We start from the raw sequence: 27,380 nt of genomic DNA on the forward strand, positions 1-27,380 counted from the left end.
TAGGGTTAAAGCACCTTTGTGTTTTATTACTCTGTTATAAAATAAAACATTGTGTGATTACAATAATACTTTGTAAGTTGAACAATTGCAAACTCAGGGATACATTTTGTATTTACTCAGTTAAGACATTTGTGATTTTTACAGTAGAATTTACAAACATTTGTTTGTAACATTTAAACAAAACAATACAGCCAACCAAATAGGTTTACTGTTAACTGGAAAATTCCCTTTTACACTTTGGACCCTTCTAATACAACAAGTGGTAAAAACTTCTCAGTCCTCTTATTTTTTCCCTTTTACTGCATCAGGAGTAGTTTAATGACTGCTGTATTTTAAAACAATAATAATTATCATGCATTTAAAATAATTCAAACATAGTCTAGAACAAAATGTGCCTATAACCATTTCAAACAATTAAGCAATTATGGTACATTCAAGGCAAGAGGTTGCTTGAGTATATCATGTTAGCAACTGCAGTGGTTAACTGGAGAAAAATAAATAAAAGGTATTTCTATTACTTTCTGTTTAATAAAATCGGTCACCGTATTTGAGCTGGTTTCTTCGGCTTATTAAAAGTGCACTTAGTATTGTTTTTCCTCACTTAAAAAGTTTAACACAAAGACATGAATAGTTCTTGTTTTGAAAAAGTTTTGAAAATCATGTACTCGCACATCAGATCAGTAGCCTATTACAAGATGTTTGAAGCTGAATTCGGAATTGCATACTACCACACTACTCTTACAATATCTGCTGTATCTGTAATCTGTAAAAGTAGTATGGAAGTATACGATTCAAGTTTAGCCTTAGTTTACATGGACCGGGTCAACACATTGGAGCTGACATGTTGAGATCTTATGTCCAGACGAACAGCTACTTACTTTATCTATGTAACTTCCCAACATAAAAAAAAATAAAAAATACTAAATGCACCTTTATGTTTTGCCCTGAACAAATCAGCACTGTACTGTTCCCTTCTTCTGCCTTTAATGTTCTAGCAAGTACAAAACTAGCTTTTCTTGAATGCATTCAGCTTCTTTTTGATGTAATGTCCAACCAGAACCTGAGGCCTCTGCTGGTAGTTATTCAGGACATCATGCGAGCTGGTGATCTGGTCTCCTTTCTGCCTGTCCAGAAGTATTACACACACAACAGCAGCTGAAAAACAGGAGAAAGGTTCCTACATATTATCATGTGACCTTAACCATAAATTCCACAAGCTGACAAGAAACAACAGCAGGCTTAATATGTGGCAAGTTCCAAGAAGCGTAAAAATCAATCTGCTCAAATACACAGCAAACAATATAAACTGCAATTTAAGGATCAAATGCCATTTCTAACCTAAATAACCAATAGAATTGCATAAATTCTAAAACAGATTCTCATTTAATGATTTTTACAAGGATTATTCATTAACTTGAACAAAAATTGCAGTGTTAATAATAGCACACCTCGAAGATTACTCAGTTTACACATGGCTGCAAACACCGATGACTCCATCTCAATGTTACGAACCCCAGCAGTATAGGCTTCAGTAAGATATCTCTGTTTGTCTTCTTCAGTGTATGAGCAGAACGCCCCATCCAGCCGAGCTTGACCTGTTATAAGACAGAGCCTTCAATTGAACAACACTGCAATTGTGGAAACTTCCAGAGCATAATCAACAGAATTTGAGAACAGAACAATAACAATAAATGTTTATGGTCAGATATGATGTAACCCTACCTTCGTAGAAGTCTAGCGTGCACATTGTGTTACCAATGACAGTCTCAAACTCTGCAAGGTCTTTGCTGCACTGAAGCAGCTCCTCTGCAAGTTCCCCATCGAGTTCTGTGCTCCTGACCACTGGTTTGCCCAGGATAATCTGCTCAAGACAGGGCTGGAACATAGAATCCACTGACTGTTTGGTAACAACCACTGTCCCTGGCTTTAAACCTGAACAGACAGAAAAAAGTCTGAAAGACAACTCATGTGCTTCGCTACTGAATGTGTAAATGTGTGTAAATGCCCGATATATCTGTTTGTAAAAGGTGCAATTAAGTACAATTTGTTCATGCTATGCTGACACCTTGCGGGGTAGATGCAGCATTATGCAAAAACAGAAGTTCTCATCAGTTACCGATGTCACTGTAAAAATGAATGATCGATTCACAGTCAGCCACAATTAATTTTGTTTCGTAAGTAAAAGCGGCCAATTACAAGGTACAGTTGAGATAAAAACGATTAATATTCAGCAGTTCTAATCAGAGCATGTGAGCAAAGCGGAGCGGTGTGACACTCTACTCAATAACCCGCTCCATGCGTGTACGCTCCACTCAGCCGCTCACGGCCCAAGCAAACGCTCCGCTCAAGTACCGCTCACGCTTACCGGTAAAAAAGTGTTCACTCAAATCCCGCACCAACATTAAATTTCTCTGTAGTATACTTGGTTCCAAGCACGTACACTACGTGGGGGGGTAGCTACAGTGGCCCAAGCAACTGCCCCTTTGCCCACATGGGCTTAGATATAGACTATAGGCCAATATTTATTAAATTATCAAATGATTAGTAATGTACACATCTGAAATTATGTGATTGTATTGTTGTGTTTTTGTATATAAAATCTCGCTGTTTATTTTGGACTGGTTTACAGCAACTGTTAGATAATCGGGTCAACCAGACCTTCCTTATCATTTGTAATCAGTCAAATATTTCTCTGTTAGCACATTTGTCATCAACATCTTCAAATAATACCTTAAAAAAAAATTCAGTTCCAAATGACCATTATTCACTTTAAACAAGTCATCAAACACGCCTCTACAAGTGATAAAACATCTGTGCGTTGGCACGGAAACTAGCATATGCGCAAATTTGCACTTTTCAGTTTAAACTGGACCCGAGTGAGCAACCGACCCAGAAAACCACAATCTTTTCAACTTTAAAGTTTGTTCGAGTCGTTTATGGCAATAATGAAAACATGGACTGTACCAGGTAAAATATTGCAGGTAAAAGTGAAATTCATAATTGTTCTTCAGTTGTCTCCACGGAATGATTATACTATAGATTTGATAGATTAATAGGTTTCTGATTTAATGCTATCAGACTTTGGGTCTGTAAATTAAAATGAGCAATTTCTCATCCTAATTTTGTGTTCAGATTTATTAAGTTATCCAGAAAAGATCAGTGAATGTTTTTCTCTTTTTCAGTGTTGTTACTTTATTAATATTCCCTACAATTTTATATGTACGAATCATATGCAATCTAAAGGACTGTGGTTAATTATATAATAATTATTATATTAGTAGATATCATGTGCTCCCTTTGTTTTTCCTTGATATTTTTAAAGCATTATAAAGTGAATCTGGACTTTATATGCATCAAACAATCATGTCTTGAGCATGCACTCTATGTACAGCAGGGTTTAACTATGGATTTAACTAATAGAAATTCATCCTGCAGAGATTTTGTCCAATATACATATTAGATGAAGTCATTTTTAGTGATCCTAAAACAAATACAATTATTTAATTCACAAATTACGCTGCCATGGTTTAAGAAGTTTTTTTTTTTCTAATGTTCAATCATTAATAGATTTTTCTCTGTGCATGAATGCAGCAAGTGATGTCGGAAGATGTTGTCCGCAACCACTAATATAGAGTAATTTTTTACGTTTCACTTAACGTTAAGGTGCATTTATCCCGAAGCAGAAATCGAAAGCAACAGATAATTCCGCTATGAACTTCTCTTTGCGAGAGCAGAAATCTTTACAATAAAAATGATCAATTGTACAATGAAGGCATGAAAGCAGAATGCTGCACCTGCAAATTAGGACACATTGGTCTGCAAGATCATACATGTTTATTGGTTTTGATGCTGGGATTTTTTGTGTGTGTTCGCCGGGATTCAAGGAAATATGATTTGCCAATATACAGTATTATTAATCTTACATATTCAATTGAGGGTGCTCTAACGTCCGCAACTCCACAGAACCGGGCCTACATCTAGCTGGCAGCTGCACTGACATGATGGGAAAACAACAAGATACATGACTTATCTATTAATTTATTATCGAATAGTAGTGTAGTCTACTAGCTCATCTTTTCCTGCATTACCATGTTCACATAGCACATTCTTGTGCTTTCTGGCAATGTGATGCATTCCAAAAGGAATATTTGCTAATTCTAACAGTCTCTCCACACTCCCTTTCGATTTCCTCGTTCTTAACTTTGATTTATACTTTGCATTTATTTAGGTTACAAGGTTTGCAACCACTACTCAATGTTAGAGCTCCATAACCTCAGGCCTATTGCTTATTTCGCAGATGCTCAAACCAGGGTTGAGCGAGCGGCGCTGAGCGACCTGAGCAAACAGAGTGGAATCTTCAAAAAGGCGCTCTCCGCTCAGGTGGAATTATCACCGTTCCACTCAATGCTCCGCTCCGCTCACATGCTCTGGTTCTAATGATCTCTAAATGACGGCGCTCATGAATAGGTGTAGAGTTATGTATCTTTTTCTCTGATATGTCTGAAGTCTGATATGACTACAGTCTTCATCTCATGTGTGTACATAATTTTAAACATTATATATATAATTATTATTCTATTATTACTATTTATTTTAAGTTTAGCAACTGGCAGGAAATTACTGAGTGCACCCTTAAAGGAACAGTTCACCAAAAATGAAAATGTTCTCATCATTAACTCACTAACATGCCATCCCAGATGTGTATGACTTTCTTTCTTCTGCTGAACACAAATTAAGATTTTTATAAGAATACTTCAACTCTGTAAGTCCATACAATGCGAGTGAATGGTGACCAAAACTTTGAAAGTCCAAAAAGCACATAAAGGCAGCATAAAAGTAATCCATAAGTCTCCAGTGGTTAAATCCATAACCTTTGAAGCAAACCAATCGATTTTGGGTGGCACAGACCATGATGCTCACTGTACATTTGCCATTGCGGTCTCTAGGCAGGATCATGATTTCAAGCTTGATTACACTTCCTAGTGCTTGATGCATGCGCAGAGCACTATATGGCACTAGGAAATTTAATCAAGCTTGAAATCATGAACGCCAAGGACACTGCTGATGTCAAGATGTACAGTGAAAAAGGAGTTATATTTTGGTCTGTTCTCACCCAAAACCAATTGGATCGCTTCTGAAGACATTGATTAAACCACTGGAGTCATATGGATTACTTTTATGCTGTCTTTATGTCCTTTTTGGAGCTCCAAATTTTTGGTCACCATTCACTTGCATTGTATGGACCCACAAAGCTCATATATTTGTCTAAAAATCTTCATTTGTGTTCTGCAGAAGAAATAAAAGTCATACACATCTGGGATGGCATGAGGGACAGTAAATAACTTTCATTTTTTGGGTGAACTATTCAAGTAATTTAATGGCCTTTTATTCTATAAAAAAAGAAATAAAAAAAAAAAAGTTCATTAAATGTACAATTTCAACATAGGTGAAAGTAACATTTCTCAGTAATCTGTGAGTCAGGAAATGATTCACAAAAAAAAAAAGTTTTTGTGGTTTACAAAATCAGGGTGAGGTTAGACATGAGGTCCCTTAGGAGGCCCCTTTTGAGTAAGCAGTTCAATGGTAAAAGCAGTTTACCTATGCCACCTGACGTTCCAATGCGCACTACAGTGACATCAGTGCAGCGTGCATGGTAGAGGAGCTTGATAAGCTCATGCAACATTATAGAGATTGATGGGATACCCATGCCATGCTAGAACACAGAAAATTCAAAATTAATGTTCAGACAAACTTTAGTTGTAAAGATGTATGTTACAAAGACTCCATTCAAAGCCACACTAATCACATGTGTTTAATGTAGACTGACAGACGAAAACACTGTGCAGATGAGACTGAGCTCACTCACACTAACAGACAGCACAGGTCCAACTTTGTACATGGCATAGCGATCAGTCCCCGCACAAATATTTGGGTATTCTGCATTTGGGCCTGCTAGTCCCAATTCTTTGGCAATGTATTCAGTGAAAGACTTCATCCGCCATGGACTTCCACCTACACACACGAACTGAAAGAAAAAAATGGGAGTTGTTTTGTTTCCACACTCATCTCTTACAAACAACGGGGAAAAACTATTGATTAAATGAAAAGTTCTCCCCAAAATGAAAATTCTCTCATCATTTACTCACCCTCAGGCCATCCCAGATGTGTATGACTTTCTTTCTTCAACAGAACACAAACAAAGATTTTTAGAAAAATATTTCAGCTCTGTTGGTCCATACAATGCAAAAGAATGGTGGCCAGAATTGTAAAACTCCAAATAGCACATAAAGGCAACATAAAAGTAACCCATACAACTCCTGCTGGTAAATCCATATCTTCATAAGCTATATGATATGTGTGGGTGAGAAAGTGAGCAATATTTAAGTCCTTTTTTTTTTTACTATAAATCTCCAGTTTCACTTCCTTTTGTTTTTTGGCAATTCACATTCTTTGTGTCTATCACCACCTACTTGTCAAGGCTGGTAAAAGGTGGAAATTTATAGTAAAAAAGGACTTAATCATTGATCTGTTTCTTACACACACCTATCATATTGCTTCTGAAGGCAGATTTAACCACTGGAGTCTTAAGGATTACTTTTAAGCTGCCTTTATGTGCTTTTTTTTGGAGCTTCAAAGTTCTGGCCACCATTCACTTGCATTATATGGACCTACAGAGCCAAGATATTCTTCTAAAAATCTTTGTTTGTGTACTGCTGAAGATAGAAAATCATACACATCTGGGATGGCATGAGTGTGAATAAATGATGCAAGAATTTTCATTTTCGGGTGGATCATACATCAATAGATGGATCATAGATGGATCATACAAAAACAATTTTTTAGACAGTAGGCAAAATACAGAATGTGAGAAAGCAGTGACTTAAAGCTTACTTTGACATCTCCAAACATTGTAGGGATGTCGTGAGTGGATGTTCCAAGGTTAAAGTGGTAGAGGATGTCATCTTTCATAGAATCCAAATGGGGATTGTTAACATATATGGACCTATAAAAGGATTACATATGTTAGACAATGACATGAAACCGGATATCTGTTGGTTATTGTCCCCAAGACTTCAACAACACATCATGACGTAATAATAGCAGGATAACCATCAGGTCATGAAAAGTGCTGGGGAAAGTGTGGGGAAGTTTCTTTGCGTTTGGCATCGCTTCTCACAGAAATGAATGAAACACTGTACTAACACTTTATACTCCACAAGAAGAAACTTGTCATTTATCCTAAGCTTTGGGTTGCGTAACAAACGTAAAATCTATTCATCATTGGATGACACATCAGACGAGAGGGCAGAAAGTCCATGTACATATTATGAAGTATAAGGAAATACTCAGAAAAGGAAATTAGAAACGTGATCTTCGTATCGTCTCTATACCTTTCGCATGCCCCGTTCTTCTCTTCACCCAGAGGCATTTTCCGTTTGCTCCTGTGATGGGAAACATCAGCAGACCGTCACTTTGTACTATACTAAAACCGTAAAGCGCTCATCAATGCTTCTTAACTGTGTAGCAACTGTCAAAGCTATACAAAATATACAAATGTCAAACAATAAAATGGTTTAGGCAGCATTCCTGAAAGAACAGTCGAATGACACTCAACAGCCATTACCTGTGTGTGTAGGATGTGTAGCAGCCAACTTTACGACACCTGATTCAAATGAGATGTCCCTTGGCAAGGTCACGGTATATAAAATAAGGTTGGTGGTTCCTGTCAGTTGCTGCTGCTGTAAAACATCCGGCTGCGCCGCTAGCGTACGTGACAGCAGCCTAAAGCTCACCGGCAACTCAGTTTTTCCACAGCCGTATTAGGACAAGTCCCGCCTCCTGCGGCAGGATGGGCTAGTAGTTGCGAGCGCTGGGATGTCGGATTCATTTTAGCAAATCGGTTCGTTCGGACGGTTCGTTTCAATATACCGGTTCAAAATGATTCATAACAGAGTCATCACCCAAGTGTTCTCTGAAGTCCCCCGCGCGGTAGTTTACGCAAGATTGTGTATTCAAATGACTGTTCATCACAGTATTTTCACTATTAGGTTATGCAGATTGCGTACAAAAGCTGTTTATTGGTCCAAAATTAGTTAACAACATTGTCAAGAACATCGACAACAATAGTGTTGTCATTTTGCCAATATTGAAATAGTTAATTATTAATTATATTCATTATTCACATTTTGTTAACAACATTGTTCCAATTCTACACTTTTACTCCTAAACACAAACATCCCTTAGAGTTGGTGATCTACCAAAGCTTTGTGACTCGGTTCGATCGATACATTTGAAGAATCGGTTCAAAAGAACAATTCGTTGGCGAAACGGACGTCACAGCTTTAAAGCAGTCGGATTGGCAGGTTGAGAAGTCCTTTATAGCAAACACGGAACTTAATTTCTATGAGCACCACTGAGCGCTCGCGCTCTCGCTCTCTCTCTCTCTCTCTCTCTCTCTCTCATGTCTTTTTGACATTGAGATTATTCAAAAGTATCCCAATTTACCTGAATTCACCCCAGCTACTGTGGTTGTGTGTTAGCAATAAAACAATGAAGCAGAGTAAAACAAAATTTCCTTTACTGAGAGTAATGAATTTTGTGAAGTTAGAATGAATCCAATTTAAATTTAAAACAGTTATGAGTTGACAGATTACAGTGTGATACAAAAAGAAAATATTGCCTCTGCCCAGGTGTGCAAATCAAGGGGCATCTATACACAAATAAATTCCTCTGACCAATGTTAATACTGTTAGTGTAAGGGAAAGTCCAAATCTGTGGTAAAGAAGTCTAACTCAGGCATATGAGCTCCCTATAAATCAGTCTATAACTTCAAGCAAAATCTCAAAAGGTTCAAGTCCAAATATCCGCAATAATTAAACACCACAAATCCAGAAAGCAGAACATAAGTGCAGTGTAGCAACACCATCGACATTAGGCAAAGTTCCGACACCCGAGTCAGAAATCACAACTGTTTGATGAGGTGAAACCAAAGTGTAAGACCAAGGAAGGACAAAGGGTGAGTTTAAAACAACTTATGATTTGGAATCTGTTGCAAGGATCAAGAGATCAGTACTGTTGGTATCCATTTATGTTCTATACTGTAAATTCTAATGGAGGAATTTAGCACTATTTTCAATCAATCATGTCTTTACATAGATTTAAATGATGCGTTCAGCATCCAAGGAGATTTGTTTTTATAATTTTGTTTTCAAAGACAACATTTATTTTCTTTGCAATTCCTTTTTTTTTTTTTTTTTGCATTGTAAGATGGAGTGCTTTTTAATACAAGAAACTTGTGACAAAGGTGATATTTTAATTCTTTCTGCTTTGGTCCTCATGCAGTATAGTTTTTAGAACCCCTTATTTAAAAAAAAAAAAAAAAAAAAAAAGAGAGAGAAAGAGAGAGAGAGAGAGACAGAGAGAGAAAAGCTGTAAGGATTTCTCCACATTAGGCAAACCTATGAAAAGAAATTAGGGTAAACTGTTAATCATTCACTAGGTGACATCACTATTATTTAACATACACAAAGTACTAATTACAACTATCTGAAGCCCTTGCATGAAGTTTAAGTTTGATGAGCTTACATGTCCTCATTCTTGTAGCAGTTGCCAACAAAAAGTCTTGGCACATCACTGGTTCTCTAGATTGGGTGGAAATATAGTAATCAGATACAAAACTTCAACAGCAGTGCAAGTAAATGCATTTTTATAATCACCCATCTACAAAAGCATTTTCTTCAGAGATCAACCGATAATCGGTTTTACCGATGCTTTTTACTAATATTAAAGCTCTTATTCTTAATGGGTTATAACTTTTTAATATAATTTACTAATCAATAGCGCCATCTGGTGGGTCTGTAAAGAATAATGTCCAAAACAACAATACTTCACTGTGTGTTAACAGGTTCAACCGGTATCGGTTGTAAAAATGAGTATTGGACGATCTCTAATCTTCTCCCATAAAAAACGTTCACCGGTAAATAACGGAGTATTTAAAAAAAAAAAAAAAAAAACTGAATGAAAGTAAGTGCATAACTCACTCCATTCTCCAAGACTACTGGATGCTCTGGTAAAAACTCAGGTTTCTTCTTGGCCACAGGACAACTTGCCATCTTGATGAGGAAGTCCCTGGAGTAGCATATTCTGTCTGCATATGCAAAAAGGCATGCAACAAAGGTCTACTTTGGTGTGATTCTCATATTAAAATAAATTGTTTATTTTTACACATGGGCTCAACTTTATGGGCTCTATTTTTCGTGAACATGCAAAACACAGCGCTACAACCATGCGCTTATTCTTATCCAATTTTCGTGAAAATGCTAATTCTAAGTGCAATTTTCATGCTCTAGCAACACCAAGCGACATGTCTAAGAATAAGGTAGGCTGCCTTTTGTAATTGCAATTTGGTAGGATTGTTCTAATAAAGTTGATATTTCATATATTGGATGTCATTTCATTTCTATATTTAGATTTTTAAGTGTAGGTTTAAATACTAGCTGAAATAAAATAATAGTTGAAATTAGACACAAAAGAGTTCAGCCCTTGGAATTCATTTATGAAATAGAGGTAGGCGAAATTTGCGGCTCATTAAATTATACGACATTATTTTACATAAATATACTAATCCATCTGTTGTTAGGGCTACATTATTAGTGCTCTCTTATTTCTTGTCTACAGCAAACAAAGTGCCACAACAATATTTTACTATCTGACTTTTCGCCTCGGAGCAACGTTCCCGCTGTTTCATACATAATCCGTAAGTCTCTGTTTTGATGACTTTGACCGTTTTGAGCACACAAAGGTTATAGTTATTAAGCTTATTTCTTTTTTTAATAGCCTATCTGTTATCCTTTTGAGGTGATGTGCTTAGCGTCTATAGCCTATTATTAAGAAATGCATCTGATTGGTGTCTTGTAGAAATGACTAGTCGACTATCAGTCGACATAACCCACCGACAAGTCGATTTTGAAATTGTGTTGTTTTGCACATCCGTAGCGAAGACATTTTAATACCACCTCTGATTTCAGTGCAAAGACTAAATTCAGTTCCTTCATTTGCAGATTGGAGATTCTAACAGCAGGTGATAATAAAGTCCATGTTCAAACTCTGAAAATGCAGTGGAAAATCAAATTATTCCATTGAGAATCACAGGTGTAGCCATTTTATTAAACATTTTATGAGATTTGTGTTAAACTATCAATAGGTCATGGCTTATTTTTCAATTATTATTATTATTATTATGTTTATATTACAATTGAATTTATGATTTAATTTGTATTGGTATTTTTCCACCTGTTGTCATAGAGTGACTCCAAATCCAGATGAGAACCACATTTTCCATACATATTAAAGGAACGTGTCATAGAAATATGCCTGACATTCAACAAGGATGCAGTTAATGCACAAAAGAATGTAAATACAGTCCATTTACCAACCTGATCTCATAGTGAAAAAATGACTCTAGTCTCTATAAACTGTATATTTTTGCAAAACTTGTTTTATGTGTCTCCAAGTACAATTCCCTGCAGTTTCCAGGTGAAATAAACACGAGATACTACAACAACTGTGTGTTTTATTCCCTTTCACTCAAATCACAACTTCAATAGCTGATTATGACTTCATAAATACTTATTTTTCTCTCTATTACTCACACACTGTTATGTCATGATATAGACACACTTTTACTCTAAAGCATAATTTGAAAAACAATACATTTTCACGTTGTATTACAGACCGCCTACATATAATACACTTATTCCAATGTGATTAGCTTGGAGGAACATGGTTTAGGACCAGTCAAGAAAGCAAGCTAACATAGCCACACGAAATGACGTGACCTTAAAAAAACTCATTTGATTACATCATCTTTTCAACTGCTTTTGGCTTTAATTTCCTTTAATTTAGTGTACTGTGATTCAAAATATTGTAATATTGTGATCTTTTACTCGCTCGTTTCTCAACGACTATAGCCTTGTCGTAAGCAAAAACCACAATGTGCTGTGTGCGTTTATGGGCTGGTTATATGTTAATGTTGTCGGTTAGATAATTAGTGTGTTAAGATTGCTGCTCAATTTCCCCGGTAACTGGCTATGACACGAGCAGCATGGATGAAGGGGTATGTGTTTGTGTGATGACTGCAAACTCACATTCAGATCTGCCTCCATTCCGGTTTGCAACGGCCACTGTTCAAAATCCAATCAACAACTGATGGATAAACTCAGGTCCCGGCCCTTCATTTTTTTTCTTGTTAAAGCCGTTTCACTCGAAAATACGTCACAATAAGGAAGTAAAGTCGGTCGCTACTTCCGTTTCATGCCGACATTAAAGCATAGTGCCATAGTCTTTCTAGCTAGTCAGTCCACTGTCAACCATCTTTGGTACACTCTCGGGAGACTATTTCCAGTCATGACAGACAGTCCTATCTACTTGAATGGGGAGAGACCGAAATCTCAAAAATGGTTATTCAAGATTATGATCAAAGAACGTATTTCAAATCAGCAATAAAATTTGACAACACTGTAATCATAAATTGTGCTTCTTTACCTCAGATTATGCTAGGAAATGCAATTTTCCCGGCTTGTATAGCTAATGTGCATGCACATTCTCAAGTTGATTGACAGGCAATGTCTGTATCTAAAAGGTGATTTGCTCTTTTACCTGTAAGGCGGGACTTCCTTTCTACATCCATTGACCTTTGGGCACTTAGAGCTCCTTGGTTGGGCATTACAATTTCTCCTATTCATTTTAATAGAAGTGACCCGTCTCTACTAAATAAATAGTCTCTAATTCTGGGTATAACTTACTTTCTAATTCAAATTTTAAAGAGGACACTTGCCTTTCTTTATTGGTTGGGTACTGGTGCTTTGAAGATGAAGGATTTTATACAACTGCTCCACTTTTATATTGTTGTCCTGTCCACAGAAAAAGCAGTTACTGGGTAAAAGACATTCTCTCTGAGAAATAGGATAAGAAAAATTAGGCCAGAGGCTACAGTTAAATTACGAAGCACACAAATGTTATTTAAGCACAATAAAATTGGTCTTACTGGCTTTTCTTTTCCCTTGGTGAATGGCTTGATCTCAGCATTGCTTTGAGGCACTATATGTGACATCCATTAAAGCACACAAATACACCAATAAACACAGAAAAAAAAGAAAAAAAAACCTTGTCATAAAAATTTGCATTATTAAGGATCAAATCCAGTGTGAACATTCCCACTTTGTACCTTGATTTATGTTAAGACGACGTAGTGGCCTTGCTGGTTCCAGATTTCTCATGATCCTCTTTGACACATCCATTTTTCTGATGAAGAGGTTACACCATGTTGATTTGTGACCAATATTTAATGAAGTAATAAATGTAAGCATTTTCCTTTTAATCATCAGCTTTTTTTAATTTTTTATTTCTTGACATGTGGAAACTATCTGGCTCCATATGGTCAGTTTATTAGTTATTTTGTTGTCTAAAAGCCATACAACTGTCTTAATTCAGAACTACATAGGTAAAATCTGTCAAGACAAACTTTGATGTTGGCTTGACAAAGCCTTGTCTGAAAGTTTATACTAGTTTTACAATTTTGTAATTTGATGGATATACAGACATTACATTAAGGCAACCAGCCAGCTAGCTATATAGTCAGGCAGACAGTCACATAGAGAGAGAGAGAGAGAGAGAGAGAGAGAGAGAGAGAGAGAGAGAGAAAGCGAGAGAGAGAGAGAGAGAGAGAGAGAGAGAGAGAGAGAGAGAGAGAGACCAACTTAAAACAAATTAAAAGCCTTCTATGGATTTGTTTACATTTGAATTTTGACAGTTGGAGCATTCCGTCAATGTAAGTTTATGGATTTTTTCTATTTTAGATCATCCGCTGTGTAAAAACTGTAAGTCTGTTCAGTTAGAAAATACTTGGCACACTATTCCAGAACAGTCTGAGGGACTGTGCAGAGCATAAGGAAGCCTTAGCTCATTTATATCTTCACAAGGTGTCTTGTGGTTCTCGGTCATCAAAACTACACTGGAAAGTACAGTAATTAAATGTGCTTCTGACTAGTTCGCCACAACGCACTAAAGAACATTGACAATATTATCCGGTTTCACATATTTCACTAACATCAGCTCCTTATTTGAGGGGCCAATTCAAATTTAAGTGAGACCCCATTTCATACATCCTTCGGGCATGAGAGAAATAAAAGTATTTGGTAGATAGTCCAGTAATAATCAGTAAAATATGGCAAATAAATTGTTCACTGCATTATAACTTGAGGCAGATGGACACCAATCAAAGGTAATTTATGACCTGTTGCATATGAAACCTGCAGAAATTCATAATGCCAAGTCTAACTGCCAGTTAAACTCTTATGGTGATAGACGACATGACAGATATTTTTATTCAAGCTAAACTAACACACATCCAAATAAAATATCTCATTTGAATTATCATATTTCAGTCACACGACGCGTGGTAAATGAAGGCTACTACTTGCCCAACTGTTTTTTAACCCATGTAAAATAATGTTGAGATAAATATATAATATTAAAAATATACGTGGAGGTGAACTTTCTCCTCAGAATACATGGACATCAACAGTGGGGTCCTGCTAGCTGCCTGCTAGCCATGATGACTGTGAACTTTTCTCTTGAAAATCTAGTTTTCACCCATTAGATCCACAAGAGACAAAAATGTCGCAGCACAATCAAACAAACAAACATAAATGACATAAACATAATACTGTCATCTTACATTTCCTCATTGACAAACCGTCCAGCAGCTTCAGTCACGGCGTTGTCCGTCATTTTAAAACACACCTTCATTCTGCCTGAGCTCGTGACTCTGCATCTCATCCGTCCGCTCATGATGCCTGCGGACGATGATCTCACTGCACATCACAAAACATATTTCAAAAATTGCATTTAAAATGTGCTAATTTGCATCAATTATTTTTAAAATTTGCAAAAAGTTATTTTTTTCTTAATTATTGAAAGGTCAGTCATCTAGTACCAACTTTATCACGGAAACAATTTTCAAGTTCATGATCTCTAAGTGTGTTTTTTATTTTTTATTTATTATTTTCTTCAATAGACGTAGAGATCTTCAAAATTGTTTCCGTGATGAAGTTGACACTAGATTACTGACCTTTCAATAATTAAGGGGAAAAAAATCCCTTAATTATTGAAAAGTCAGTAATCTAGTGTATAGGTATTGAAGTTAGAAGTTTACATACACTTAGGTTAAAGTCATTAAAACTCTTTTTTTTTTAACTACTCCACAGATTTCATACTAGCAAACTATAGTTTTTGCCATGACACAAGTAATTTTTCCAACAATTGTTAACAGACAGATTGTTTCACTTTTATTTGACTATATCACAATTCCAGTGGGTCAGAAGTTTACATACACTAAGTTAACTGTGCCTTTAAGCAGCTTGGAAAATTCCAGAAAATTATGTCAAGCCTTCAGACAATTAGCCAATTAGCTTCTGATAGGAGGTGTACTGAATTGGAGGTGTACCTGTGGATGTATTTTAAGGCCTACCTTCAAACTCAGTGCCCCTTTGCTTGACATCATGGGAAAATCAAAAGAAATCAGCCAAGACCTCAGAAAAAAAAAAAATTTGTGGACCTCCACAAGTCTGGTTCATCCTTGGAAGCAATTTCCAAATGCCTGAAGATACCACGTTCATCTGTACAAACAATAGTACAGAAGTATAAACACCAAGGGTCCATGCAGCCATCATACCACTCAGGAAGGAGATGCATTTTGTCTCCTAGAGATTAATGTAGTTTGGTGCGAAAAGTGCAAATCAATCCCAGAACAACAGCAAAGCACCTTGTGAAGATGCAGGAGGAAACAGGTAGACAAGTATCTATATCCACAGTAAAACAAGTCCTATATTGACAACCCATAATTGACATTTTAGAATAATAGTAAAGTCATTAAAACTATGGAATAACATAAATGGAACTATGGGAATTATGTTGTGACTAAACAAAATCCAAAATAAATAAAAACTATGTTATATTTTAGCATCTTCAAAGTAGTCACCTTTTGCCTATCATCGTTCCAAGTCATCAATTTCAAAACCTTTTTTTTTATTTAATAAATTTTAGTTTTGTAATGAAATAAATTAATATGGTGGCACAATTATATTTTTGTCTTCAAAACTAATTTCAAACATTTAAGCATATACCTTCAAATCAAAAGATTTTTAAGATCATGAGAAACATTTCAGTCAAGTGTTTCAAAACTTTTGACCGGTGGTGTGTATATATATATATATATATATATATATATATATATATATTAGTATACAGCGACTGACAGCCATTCTGACCTCAATAACTGACCTGTTGCAAAGCTGAACAGTTGTAAAGCCACATATTACTTTGCAGTATTTTGCTTGTGAAAACTTAATAATCCAGATATTGCATTTTATGTAAATGAATGTCAAATTATCCCATTGTGAACTCATGAAGCTGTGTTGTTTGCTCTAATTTATGTTTGACTTCAGAGTAGATCCATTTTTTATTTTATTTACCATTGCATTAGGCGTTGCACATGAATTTGTTGCAAGTGGTTTCTTAACCTCCTCTGGTACCCCAACAAAGCATTACAATTTTATAGCTAACCATCACCAAACTTTTCGATCACCCTCTTCTGTTGCTGTCAGGCCAACAGAACAGGTCAGCTTCTATTACATTCATTGTACTGCAAGGCCCTCTAGTGGCTGCTTCGCTTGCAGTAAATTATTTTTGGATGACAACTCAAAAGAGCAGAAATTGTATCAGTGTATTTTGGTTATTTTAGATAATCTTTTGGGCTGAGAGATGGGCAAGCTGCCACTTTAGCAAAATAAAATGTAAAATACACTAAAATTGTGTGGTTTAAATAAGGCTACCTAATACTTTTTTCATGACAACCAACAACAGGTTACACATTGAAGAACAGGTTGTAAAAGATATTTGCAAAAGCTTCAAAAGGGATATTCCAGGTTTGATAAAAGTTAAGCTCAAAGCATGTGTGGCATAATGTTGATTACCACAAAAAAAATAAAAATAATAAAAAATAAAATTTTATATATATATATAATGTTACAGTGAGACACTTACAATTGAAAGAGAATGGGGACAATTTTTGGAGGGTTTAAAGGCATAAATGTGAAGCTTGTAAATGCGTAAAAGCACTTTCATTAACTCTTCTTTCAAAACTTGTGAATTACTTGTAAAGTTGTTTAAATTGTCATTTTTATGGTTGTTTTAGGGTTTTTAGTTACATCTTCGTGGCAACAAAGTTGTAAAATTGGACAATTTACACAGAAAAGGTTAGTAAGTGACTTTTACACAAAAATCATGTTAACACATATTGTTTACGTCTTGTACTTTTGAAACAGTGAGTATTCTAATGTTTACAGATTGGCCCCCATTCACTTCAATTGTAAGTGTCTCACTGCAATTTAGATTTATTTATTTTTAAGAAATAGAGGGACAAGATTAAATAATTTTTTGTGGTATTAACATTACACCAAAACATGCTGTCAATTGAAGTTGACTTGCATTGAACCCGAAATATTTCTTTAAACACTAATTTCTTAGCCCACATTGTCACCAAACTGTAGATTCTCTGGGAAAATAAAATGGAATAAAAATAAATAGCTTCACAGAAATGTTCTGGTTGAGTGAGAACATTGAGTTGTTCCCTTCATACTTACTGTGAACTGGCTGTTTCCTGGATTGAAACAATTACCAACTTGGCCAATTATCTACATTGACTCTTACCACAAACATGTTATTTAAGAAAAACAAGGGAGAACCAGCTTCTGTTTTTGATTTTGGCCTTGTGAGAACTTAGTTAACATTATGCATTTATGTAGTTTCTCCATTGTTGTAGATTGTAGTTATCCTCAGTTTTTGAATGAGCAAGGTTTGTTCTTAGTGTTTTACAGCTGAATTGTTGATTCCTGCAGATATATATAACAGCATATGGAACATTTAATCTGATTAAAACTGGATTAATTCGAAATAAAAAAGCAGCCTCAAAAAGTCAAACAAGCTGATGCCTTTAATCGAACCATTAATTGACAATGTATCTCACTCTTCTTCAGTGGATGTAGCAGGAAGTTCACAAGTTCACAAAAAAAATCTACCAGTGCTTTTTTAATCTGTTTTTATCAGATAGCTACCCATTACTGACTGATATGTACAGTGAAAACTGAAAATGTAACCAAACCGTATTCATTTCTTAAAAAACAAACAATTCAACAGCACAAATAATACAGACTGAGTTTAGATACAGTCATTGACATACTCCAAGGTTGTAATCAAATGCATTCTCATTTTTCAATTACCAGTCACAATAATGTACAAAAGGTATGAATCTAAATTAAATACTTATCTGCAAAAAGCAAACAAAAGAACAAGCAAAAATAATAATAAACTACTTTTGTCTTATTAAATCAGAGAAAATGCAAAACTTTTTATTTGTAAAACACGTAATTCTTATCGTTATCTTTGACTTGACTCAACAAGGATGCATCAGACCAGTTCCTTCAATGCTAAAATCAGAGTGCATATCTACATAAACACCACCTGAATTTTTCTGGTGCCAATTGGTCTTCCATTTAATTCTTGAAGAGCGGTGAGAGCCTCTCTGTGGTTTTCAAACAGTACCGTTGCAGAACGTCTGGGATCTCCTTTTCTATCATACTGCAATGAGGCAGATCCTGGAATCACTCTATATCCATAGCAGAAGTCATAAATCTCATCAATCCTTATCTGTGAGGGTAAATTAAGCAATTTAATGCAGGTTGGGCCATCAAATTGCTGTACAGAAGATCCATAACAATGGTGCCCATTATCATCTGGTCCAGGTCTAAATGCATTACTGTGGTCAAAATTAGGATCAAAGCCATCATGACCTCCATAACCATGATTCAACTCAGGCTGCATATCAAAATCATCAGGCCGCATCTGGGTATTCGAAAAAATAGGATCATCACTGTAAACTTCTGCTCTCTGATTGTTCCTTTGTGGTGGGCTCATCATAGACTGGTCATTCACACCAAAATCCTGCATCTGGTCCAATGTTATGCACTTAAGCATGACTTCTGATCCAAGAAACCTCTGTCCGTTAAGGGACTGTGCCATTACAGCCTCTTTCTCAGACTGGAAGATCAACAAAGCCTCACCAAGCCCAGCTCCTCTTTCATCACGCAATAAGATCACCCTATCCTCAGACAGTTGGAATCCATGGAAGAAGTCCATGATCTCCACTTTGCGAACATCAAAGGGCAGATTGCGTACGTAGACACACCTCATCTCAGAGTCAGGAGCGCTTCTTTGTGATTGGGACATTTCAGCTGATCGTCTGGACCCTCTGCTGTCATCTCGCTCACTGACAGATGATTCCAACATGGCAACCATTTTCTCCTTGGAGATAGGTGACACATACACAACCTTGTGCAGCAATGTTTCCTTATGATGAGCCAAGCCAGCACAATAGTCTGTAAGATTTCTAAACACCACAACAGCCGATTTGGTTCTATCGTCCTTCTTTTGGGCAAAGACAATAATTTGGTCATCCTTCAAAGGAACTGGTTGAAGTAATGCCCTCAAATCTCTCTTTTCAATCGCATGAGCCAAGTTTTCGAACAAGACACAGTATTCTTCATGGGATGGGGACAGTGACCGTGACCTGAGGGAAACCGGAGATCGAGATCTTGCACGATCCAAGGACTGTCTTTTCCGACTGTCCGGTCTAACAACGACACCCCCTTCTTTCAGCCATTTCTCCTCTGTGCATCTTGATATTTGTACATACCGTGGTCCGATGTACTGTCGATCCCTCTTCAGACCTTCAATGGCATCCTCTGCGGTGGCAAATTTTACAATAGCATGTCCATTAAATGTTCTTCGGTGGTTCCTCAAAAAGATTATGTCTTCAACTTGTAACCCATCAAAAAAGTTACGGACGTTTTCTTTTGTTGCGGAGAATGGCATCCCGGTCAAATTTAGATAAAGGTCATCTCTCTTTGATGCAGCCCCTTCCCTCTGATTTCTTGTCTCACTGAATGAAGACGGAGATGGTCTGTTCCTTATCTCTGGATGATCTGCCCTTCGCATGTCTGCTCTCGGTGAAGGACCTTTTTCCACAGAAGGTCTTTTGACACCCTCCTTGTACATCACCCTGCTTTTCAACTCAGACTTTCTAGTGCTCTCCTCAAGAACACTCTGCATTTCTGACTTGCTACTCAGGAGCAAATTGACAGGAGAGCCCTTAATGCAGCCCCCTGAGCGTGACATCGCTCGTCTTGCATCTTCATCTGATGCAAATATTATAAAAGCTTCCTCAAGCTCCCCACCAATTATATGAACCCCACCATCAGGGATTCTGAGCCCAGTGAAGAAATTGCGAATGTCCTCAGAACCAGCTGTGATTCTGAGTCCCTGTAATCGGATGACCACAGCCATGATGGAGCACACACAGCAGCACCTGCAGACAGAAGGGGCACATATAAGTGCATTATCGCTGACACAACCGTTGGCTCCATATCAAAATATTGAAAACAGCTCCCCACGATAATTCTCAAACCAAGGTTTATCAGCCAAGTTTAGTTGTAAAACAAAAAACCTCTCACAGCCAATCTATCGCCAATAACAACACCAGCCTGTCTGTAGCCAATCAAAATGTCTTCTGATCCACAGACTTCTTCCCACAAGAAAACAAGACTTTTCAGGATAACAGGAAAGACCAGTTTTCCCACTTTTGACAATTCTTTCAGCTTCTGAGTGCAAATTTGCAAGTAATATGAACTCCAAATCACAATTTAAGCTTATCAGCAGACCACACCATCAGACAAAAATATCATTAAGAGTTAATAGAAATTACAAACACTACACCTGGGATCCATATAGTTGAATGATACAAACTAGCTCATTAATTGAAGAAAATATCCTTTTAAATCCTGTTAGCAACAGTTTTTATATTTGCAGTTTTCAATTCCCACCTGTAAGAAAAGCAATAACAGTTAACAACAACACCAGACAGACATTTACAACATCTCATTCATGTACAAGTACTAAAAATAACCAGACACCCAACATGAGATACAACAACCACTTTACAAACTGCAAGGCCATCAAACACGAGTAAAATAACAGGTTGGTGCATTTGAATTCCACTTCACTCAAGTGAAAAGTCTGCCTCATAAATAGCTTTTAAATGCAAACTATATTCTTGCAGTCCATCTTACATAAACTCCCGATTTTGCTGCAAATCAGCACATACAAATGTCAGATCACTTTGAACAAGCTAAGCAAAAACTAAAACCCAAGACTGCAAAAAATCCAGTTTAAGAACCAACGTTTAAAACTCAATCTAAGTAAATCCTGCACGATTAAACTCGACTGTCATTCTCCAATGTCAGAGAAATTACAGAAGTCCTGTGTTCAAGTCAGTATGCATTAGGCACTCTTGACATGTCCATTATTTACACTGAATACGCAGGTGCAAAACACGAGAAATAAAAACAATGGATCTTCCGTCGACTTAACAAAATTTCCTATTTACAACACATGGTGATTTTATTTAAAAAAAAAAAAAAAATAAAAATATGCATGCAACATCTCAGGGCGCGTTTCCACATCAGTACCTTGCACTTTCTCACTAGATGAAAACATCCGTGCTAAAAGTACGACTTTTATTTGAAACTGTTTTTATTATCACACTGGGGCGACAACTAATTTGTTTCCTCTGTAGTACGTCTCGTAGTTTTAATAGCGGAAACGCTAGCCATAGCTTGTCCTCGCTTTCTGTATTACTTCTGCGCGATATAAACCAACTAGCATTCACGAACAACGTCGATTTCACGCAAAACAAACAGCCCTCCGGTTTTAATTACACCACATACGATGAGAAACATATTCGTATGTTGTGCTGTTTAAAAGGCACAGCCAAAGAGATATTAACGAGGACAAAGAATGCAGCTGTCTTCGGTGGTATCGCTCGTGCTAGAAGACATGATCAGGCCCAGAATGTTACACGCACAACATTAATCAACTTACAAAACAAACAAGATATTACTCTTCTCCAATGTACAATAATACGCAATTAATGCAGATTTTCGATGTCGTCTGTCCTATTTCCACCGCGACGAAGCAAAAACGTTGCTGTTGAAATATCTGCAGCGACGAAGAATCTCGTAAAACCAGGGCACCAGCATCTACACCGCCATTAGCAGACTACGGAAGCCTAGAGGTGCGAGAACTGGTTGATCATTCTAGAAAGTGTGCTAGTGATGAACTAGAAAACAAAGTTCAGTTTCTTCCAAATAAATTATACCACTCTAAATGGATCATATTACTCATACAGTTACAGCATACTAACAATGTGATGCACTTTTGGAATATTTCTACATTCATTTTAAATTAGAGCATAAAAGTTCTGAAAATTTTGTGAACTATGCTCTATTTCTGCCTCGATTGCATGGACACTTACGTTTTAATGTAATTCATGTTTGGAAAAAAACGTAATGGGTAGTTGACATAAAGCATGTTTATGGACTTTTCATTTATTATAAATCAAGATATTAGGTTAAAATCTACATCATAACCATCATAATCTGCAAACAAAGGCTAAAGTGTATAACTTGTGGCTGATCACTGTTTCACTATTCCTTTCATTTTACCAGTTAATTTCAATGATGCTGTGGTGTGAAACATGATTTTATTATTATTATTATTATTATTAAAATACAAAATGGGGCATTTAAATTGATGTTATTAAGAATTCATACAGGTTTTAGCTCTTTTATACTATTATTTATGCTGTTTTGTTGCAAATAGTTGTTTCGTGTGATAACAAAATTAGGGCGATCTGTGTCACCTTTAGTCAAGTTGGATCCTGTAAACACTATCACAGTCCTCCTTGTGCATGTGCAACTGAAGTACATGCATTTCAGTGGAGAATTAATTTTATTTGATGATTGACTTGAATCGGTTCTAAACTTCTTCATTTTAGCTGTGGTATTGTTTGATCTAAATGTGAATCAATTCAACTAAAATTATAAAGTAAAAACATCAATATTTAAATCTGAGTTAGAAGAATATCTGAGTGCATCTATAGTCACCTTAACTTAAATAGTTAAGTTAATTCTACATGAACATCAAGTTAAGTGAACTTTAATTTTTGGGTAAACGATTCCTTTAATAACTCAACTGAAAGGGCTTTTCACACACCTACACACGTGTGTATATTACAAATGAAATCTTAAAGATAATTCACCCAAAAATGAAAATTCTCTCATCATTTACTCACTCTCATGCCATCCCAGATGTGTATGACTTTCTTTCTTCAGCAAACAAAGATTTTTAGAAGAATATTTCAGCTCTGTAGGTCCTCACAATGCAAGTGAATGGTGGCCAGAACTTTGAAGCTCCAAATATCACAAAGGCATAATAAAAGCATCCAGTCACGACTCCAGTGGTTTAATCAATGTCTTCTGAAGCAATCTTATCAGTTTTGGGTGAGGACAGACCAAATGCAACTCCTTTTTCACTATAAATCTTGACAGCAGTCTCCTTGGCGATAGTGATTTTAAGCTTGATTACATTTCCTATCACTATCTATCTCTTTGCACATAATAGGAAGCATAATCGCGTTTGACATCATGATCGTGCATAGAGACTGCACTGGAAAGATATACAGTGAAAAAGTGTTACATTTTGGTTTGTTCTCACCCCATACCAGTTGAATCACTTCAGAAGACACTGACTAAACCACTTGAGTCGTATGGATTATTTTTATGATTTCTTTATATGATATTTGGACCTTTTAGAGTTTTGGACACCATTCACTTGCATTGTATGGATCCACAGAGCTGAGAGATTCTTCTAAAAATCTTAATTTGTGTTCAGCAGATGAAAGAAAGTCATACACATCTAGGATGTCATGAGGGTGAGTAAATTATGAAAGAATTATCATTTTGGGGTGAACTATCCCTTTAACATGTAACAGTAGTTTTTAAATTAAAAACATAATTTATTAAGACACTGTAGAATAAAATAGATTGAGAAATGTCTGTAAGAAGACTATTCCTACATGAAAGATAGCATTTTGAAGAGGACCCTACTTTTTTTTTTTTTTTATTTCTATTGTCCTCAAGAGGCAGTGCTAAAAGAGCTAAAACCATTCTAAGCTGGCCCTAGTTGCTCAGCTGGATTTAGTTGGGAGGCTAGCTCGTGTTCCAGCCTGAACAGCTTAAAAGTGCTCAAACCCCCTCTAAAACTAGCCAACTAGTCCAGCCTAGTTGAGCAGCTTAACCATCTAAAGGCACGTTTTATCTGTTTTTCTTTCTTTCAGCAGATAGTCATGACGTCCACAGCTTTCCAATGGTAATTGTTTAGGTGAGATACCCATTTTGTTTACAATTCTTATGTTTTTTGTCTTGGATGTTGTCTGCCTTATTGTCTACGACAGACAAACACTTTTGGACATTGGTTCTGCAATTACACACCGTAAACCAGACTTCAAATTCCTCGATGCCGACCCGCTGTTTACAAACACACCAGCAGAGCCCTTTGTCTGGGCATCCCGGCCGCAGAAACGCAAAAGGAAAAGGGGAAACAGAGCCGGCGTTCTCATCAGAGTAAGACGTCGCGCAAATCGACCCCCGCTACCCAGTATTCTACTGGCAAATTTTCAGTCTCTGGACAACAAGCTCTGCTAGCTGAGAGCACGGATCTCTTTCCAATGAGAGATGAGGGACTGCTGCCTTACCTGACTTACAGAAACTTGGATGTCTGCGGAGTTCCAGATTCAGCCAATGAACCTGCGGGGTTCTCCGTGCACCGAGCGGACAGAGCGAAAGACCTCTCAGGTAAAAGCAGAGGTGGTGGTGTATGTTTTATGATCAACAAATCCTGGTGTGATCAGAGGAACCTACATTCTATCAAGTCTTTCTGCTCTCCTGATCTGGAATTTATCATGCTTCTGTGTCGACCATTCTGGCTACCAAGGGAATTCACAGTGGTCATTATCACGGCTGTGTACATCCCGCCACAAGCCGACACAGACCGGGTGCTCAAGGAACTGTACGGGATTATAAGCAAGCAGGAAACCGCGCACCCTGAGGCCACGTTCATTGTGACCAGGGACTTTAACAAAGCCAATCTCAAATCAGTCTAGTTTTAACACACGAGGGTACCGGGTTTTGGACCATTGCTACTCTCCCTTCCGGGATGGCTACAAATCCCTCCCCTGCCCACCATTTGGCAAATCGGACCACTCTTCCATTCTGCTTCAGCCTGCTTACAGGCAGAAACTGAAACAGGAAGCACACACCCTCAGAACGATCCAGTGCTGGTCAGACCAATTGGACTCTATGCTACAAGACTGTTTTGATCACGTGGACTGGGAGATGTTCCGGTCCGCCTCTGATGACTACGTCGAGCTTTATGCTGATAGCGTAATGTGTTTCATCAGAAAGAGCGTAGAGGATGTTGTTCCGACCACAACAATATGGTTCTACCCGAACCAGAAACCTTGGATTAATAGCGATGTTCGCGCGGCACTTGATGCGCGGATCTCCGCTTTTAATTCCGGGAGCGTGGAGGAGCATTAACAAGCCAGTTATGCCCTCCGAAAAACCATCAGAACAGCAAAACGTCAGTACAGGAACAAGATTGAAGGACAGTTCAACACCACCAATTCTAGAAGCATGTGGCAGGGAATTAACATCACGGACTTTAAAGGGAATAAAAACTCAGCCATGAACACCACTGCCTCTCTCCTGGATGAGCGAAATACTTTTTATGCACGTTTCGAGGGAAATAACACCGCCCTCGTGGAGAGAGCTCCTGCGGCCGAAGCTACAGAGGTTAGTTCACTCTCCCTCTCTGTAGCGGATGTAAACCGATCCTTCCGATGGGTGAATATCCGCAAAGCCGCGGGTCCAGGCAGCATTCCTGGCCACGTCATCAGAGCGTGTGCGAACCAACTGGCTGGTGTTTTTACGGACATTTTCAACCTTTCCCTCTCCTTGTCTTTGGTCCCCATATGCTTTAAAATGTCCACCATTGTGCCTGTTCCAAAGCAATCCAAAATCACTTGCTTAAATGACTGGCGTCCTGTTGCTCTGACACCCATCATCAGCAAATGCTTTGAGAGACTAATCAGAGATTACATCTGCTCTGTGCTGCCTCCATCACTGGACCCATTGCAGTTTGCTTACTGCAACAACCGCTCCACTGATGATGCCATTGCATCCACAACACACACTGCTCTCTCCCACCTGGAAAAAAAGAACACTTATGTGAGAATGTTGTTTGTAGACTACAGCTCAGCATTCAACACCATAGTGCCCTCCAAGCTTTATTTGAAACTCTGGGCTCTGGACTTAAACAGCTCACTGTGCAGCTGGATCATGGACTTCCTGTCAAGCAGACGCCAGGTGGTTAGAATGGGCAGCAACATCTCCTCATCACTGACCCTCAACACTGGAGCCCCACAGGGCTGTGTTCTCAGCCCACTCCTGTATTCCCTGTACACACATGACTGTGTGGCAACACATAGCTCCAATGCCATCATTAAGTTTGCTGATGATACGATGGTGGTAGGTCTGATCACTGACAATGATGAAACAGCCTACAGAGAGGGGGTGCACACTCTGACATGCTGGTGTCAGGAGCACAACCTCTCCCTCAACGTCAGCAAGACAAATGAGCTTGTGGTGGACTTCAGGAGAAGAGAAAGAGAACACAGCCCCATCACCATCAATGGAGCACCAGTGGAGAGAGTCAGCAGCTTCAAGTTCCTGGGTGTCCACATCACTGAGGAACTCACATGGTCGGTCCACACTGAGGCCATTGTGAAGAAGGCTCACCAGCGCCTCTTCTTCCTGAGACGGCTGAGGAAGTTTGGAATGAATCCCCACATCCTCACACGGTTCTACACCTGCACTGTAGAGAGCATCCTGACTGGCTGCATCTCCGCCTGGTATGGCAATAGCACCGCCCACAACTGCAAAGCCCTGCAAAGGGTGGTGCGAACTGCCAGACACATCATCGGAGGTGAGCTTCCCTCCCTCCAGGACATTATATACCAGGCGGTGTGTGAATAAAGCTCAGAGGATCATCAGAGACTCCAGCCACCCGGCCATGGGCTGTTCTCACTGCTACCATCAGGCAGGCGGTATCGCAGCATCAGGACCCGCACCAGCCGACTTCATGACAGCTTCTTCCCCCAAGCAATCAGACTTTTGAACTCTTGATCTCTCACGATCAAATACATCAGCACTGCACACAATTACTCTTATTATCTCACACTGGACTGTCATAAATTATATTCTCTCTTAACAACGCACTGGCAACTTAATATCAACCGACAGCCTGAA

At 37.8% G+C, this 27,380-nt stretch overlaps 3 protein-coding genes across 7 annotated transcripts; all 3 read right to left on the minus strand.

Annotated features, from left to right (window-relative positions):
• On the minus strand, positions 1 to 7,861 carry LOC127453436 (uridine phosphorylase 1-like). The gene is made up of 8 exons (XM_051719766.1): positions 7,625 to 7,861; positions 7,392 to 7,442; positions 6,892 to 7,003; positions 5,867 to 6,025; positions 5,599 to 5,713; positions 1,723 to 1,932; positions 1,449 to 1,595; positions 1 to 1,155 (listed from the first exon to the last, which is right to left on the minus strand). The coding sequence occupies exons 2-8, from the start codon at positions 7,427 to 7,429 to the stop codon at positions 1,007 to 1,009; spliced, it is 930 nt and encodes a 309-aa protein (XP_051575726.1). The 5' UTR covers positions 7,430 to 7,442; positions 7,625 to 7,861; the 3' UTR covers positions 1 to 1,006.
• Positions 7,862 to 8,561: 700 nt separating this feature from the next.
• On the minus strand, positions 8,562 to 17,904 carry LOC127453439 (uncharacterized protein C8orf88-like). 4 transcript variants are annotated; one of them, XM_051719772.1, is made up of 8 exons: positions 15,530 to 17,904; positions 14,738 to 14,873; positions 13,226 to 13,302; positions 13,046 to 13,098; positions 12,836 to 12,911; positions 10,041 to 10,147; positions 9,586 to 9,641; positions 8,562 to 9,458 (listed from the first exon to the last, which is right to left on the minus strand). In XM_051719772.1, the coding sequence occupies exons 2-8, from the start codon at positions 14,848 to 14,850 to the stop codon at positions 9,449 to 9,451; spliced, it is 492 nt and encodes a 163-aa protein (XP_051575732.1). In that variant the 5' UTR covers positions 14,851 to 14,873; positions 15,530 to 17,904; the 3' UTR covers positions 8,562 to 9,448. The 4 variants fall into 4 exon arrangements, with proteins under 4 accessions (XP_051575732.1, XP_051575733.1, XP_051575730.1 ...); XM_051719773.1 differs by having other exon boundaries at positions 10,041 to 10,143; positions 12,832 to 12,911; XM_051719770.1 differs by having other exon boundaries at positions 12,836 to 12,953.
• Positions 17,905 to 18,029: 125 nt separating this feature from the next.
• LOC127453431 (RNA-binding protein 12B-A-like) lies at positions 18,030 to 22,230 on the minus strand. Of its 2 annotated transcripts, XM_051719757.1 has the most exons (3): positions 22,054 to 22,230; positions 20,890 to 20,996; positions 18,030 to 20,482 (listed from the first exon to the last, which is right to left on the minus strand). In XM_051719757.1, the coding sequence occupies exons 2-3, from the start codon at positions 20,898 to 20,900 to the stop codon at positions 18,565 to 18,567; spliced, it is 1,929 nt and encodes a 642-aa protein (XP_051575717.1). In that variant the 5' UTR covers positions 20,901 to 20,996; positions 22,054 to 22,230; the 3' UTR covers positions 18,030 to 18,564. The 2 variants fall into 2 exon arrangements, with proteins under 2 accessions (XP_051575717.1, XP_051575718.1); XM_051719758.1 differs by lacking the exon at positions 20,890 to 20,996.
• Between the last annotated feature and the right edge of the window lie 5,150 nt (positions 22,231 to 27,380).

Source organism: Myxocyprinus asiaticus, chromosome 15, assembly GCF_019703515.2.
Source record: "Myxocyprinus asiaticus isolate MX2 ecotype Aquarium Trade chromosome 15, UBuf_Myxa_2, whole genome shotgun sequence".
Classification (NCBI taxonomy): Eukaryota; Metazoa; Chordata; class Actinopteri; order Cypriniformes; family Catostomidae; genus Myxocyprinus; species Myxocyprinus asiaticus.

Bases quoted from the DNA above. Each gene is read 5' to 3' on its own strand.
- LOC127453436 (XM_051719766.1), bottom strand. From the start codon at position 7,429: ATGCCTCTGGGTGAAGAGAAGAACGGGGCATGCGAAAG. The intron at 7,004-7,391 runs GTATAGAGACGA...ATCCTTTTATAG, and splicing joins AAGAACGGGGCATGCGAAAG to GTCCATATATGTTAACAATC. The intron at 6,026-6,891 runs GTAAGCTTTAAG...TTTTTCTTTCAG, and splicing joins CAATGTTTGGAGATGTCAAA to TTCGTGTGTGTAGGTGGAAG.
- LOC127453439 (XM_051719770.1), bottom strand. From the start codon at position 14,850: ATGAGCGGACGGATGAGATGCAGAGTCACGAGCTCAGGCAGAATGAAG. The intron at 13,303-14,737 runs GTAAGATGACAG...CCTCTTCATCAG, and splicing joins CGGTTTGTCAATGAGGAAAT to AAAAATGGATGTGTCAAAGA. The intron at 12,954-13,045 runs GTAAGACCAATT...CCTATTTCTCAG, and splicing joins CCAAGGGAAAAGAAAAGCCA to AGAGAATGTCTTTTACCCAG.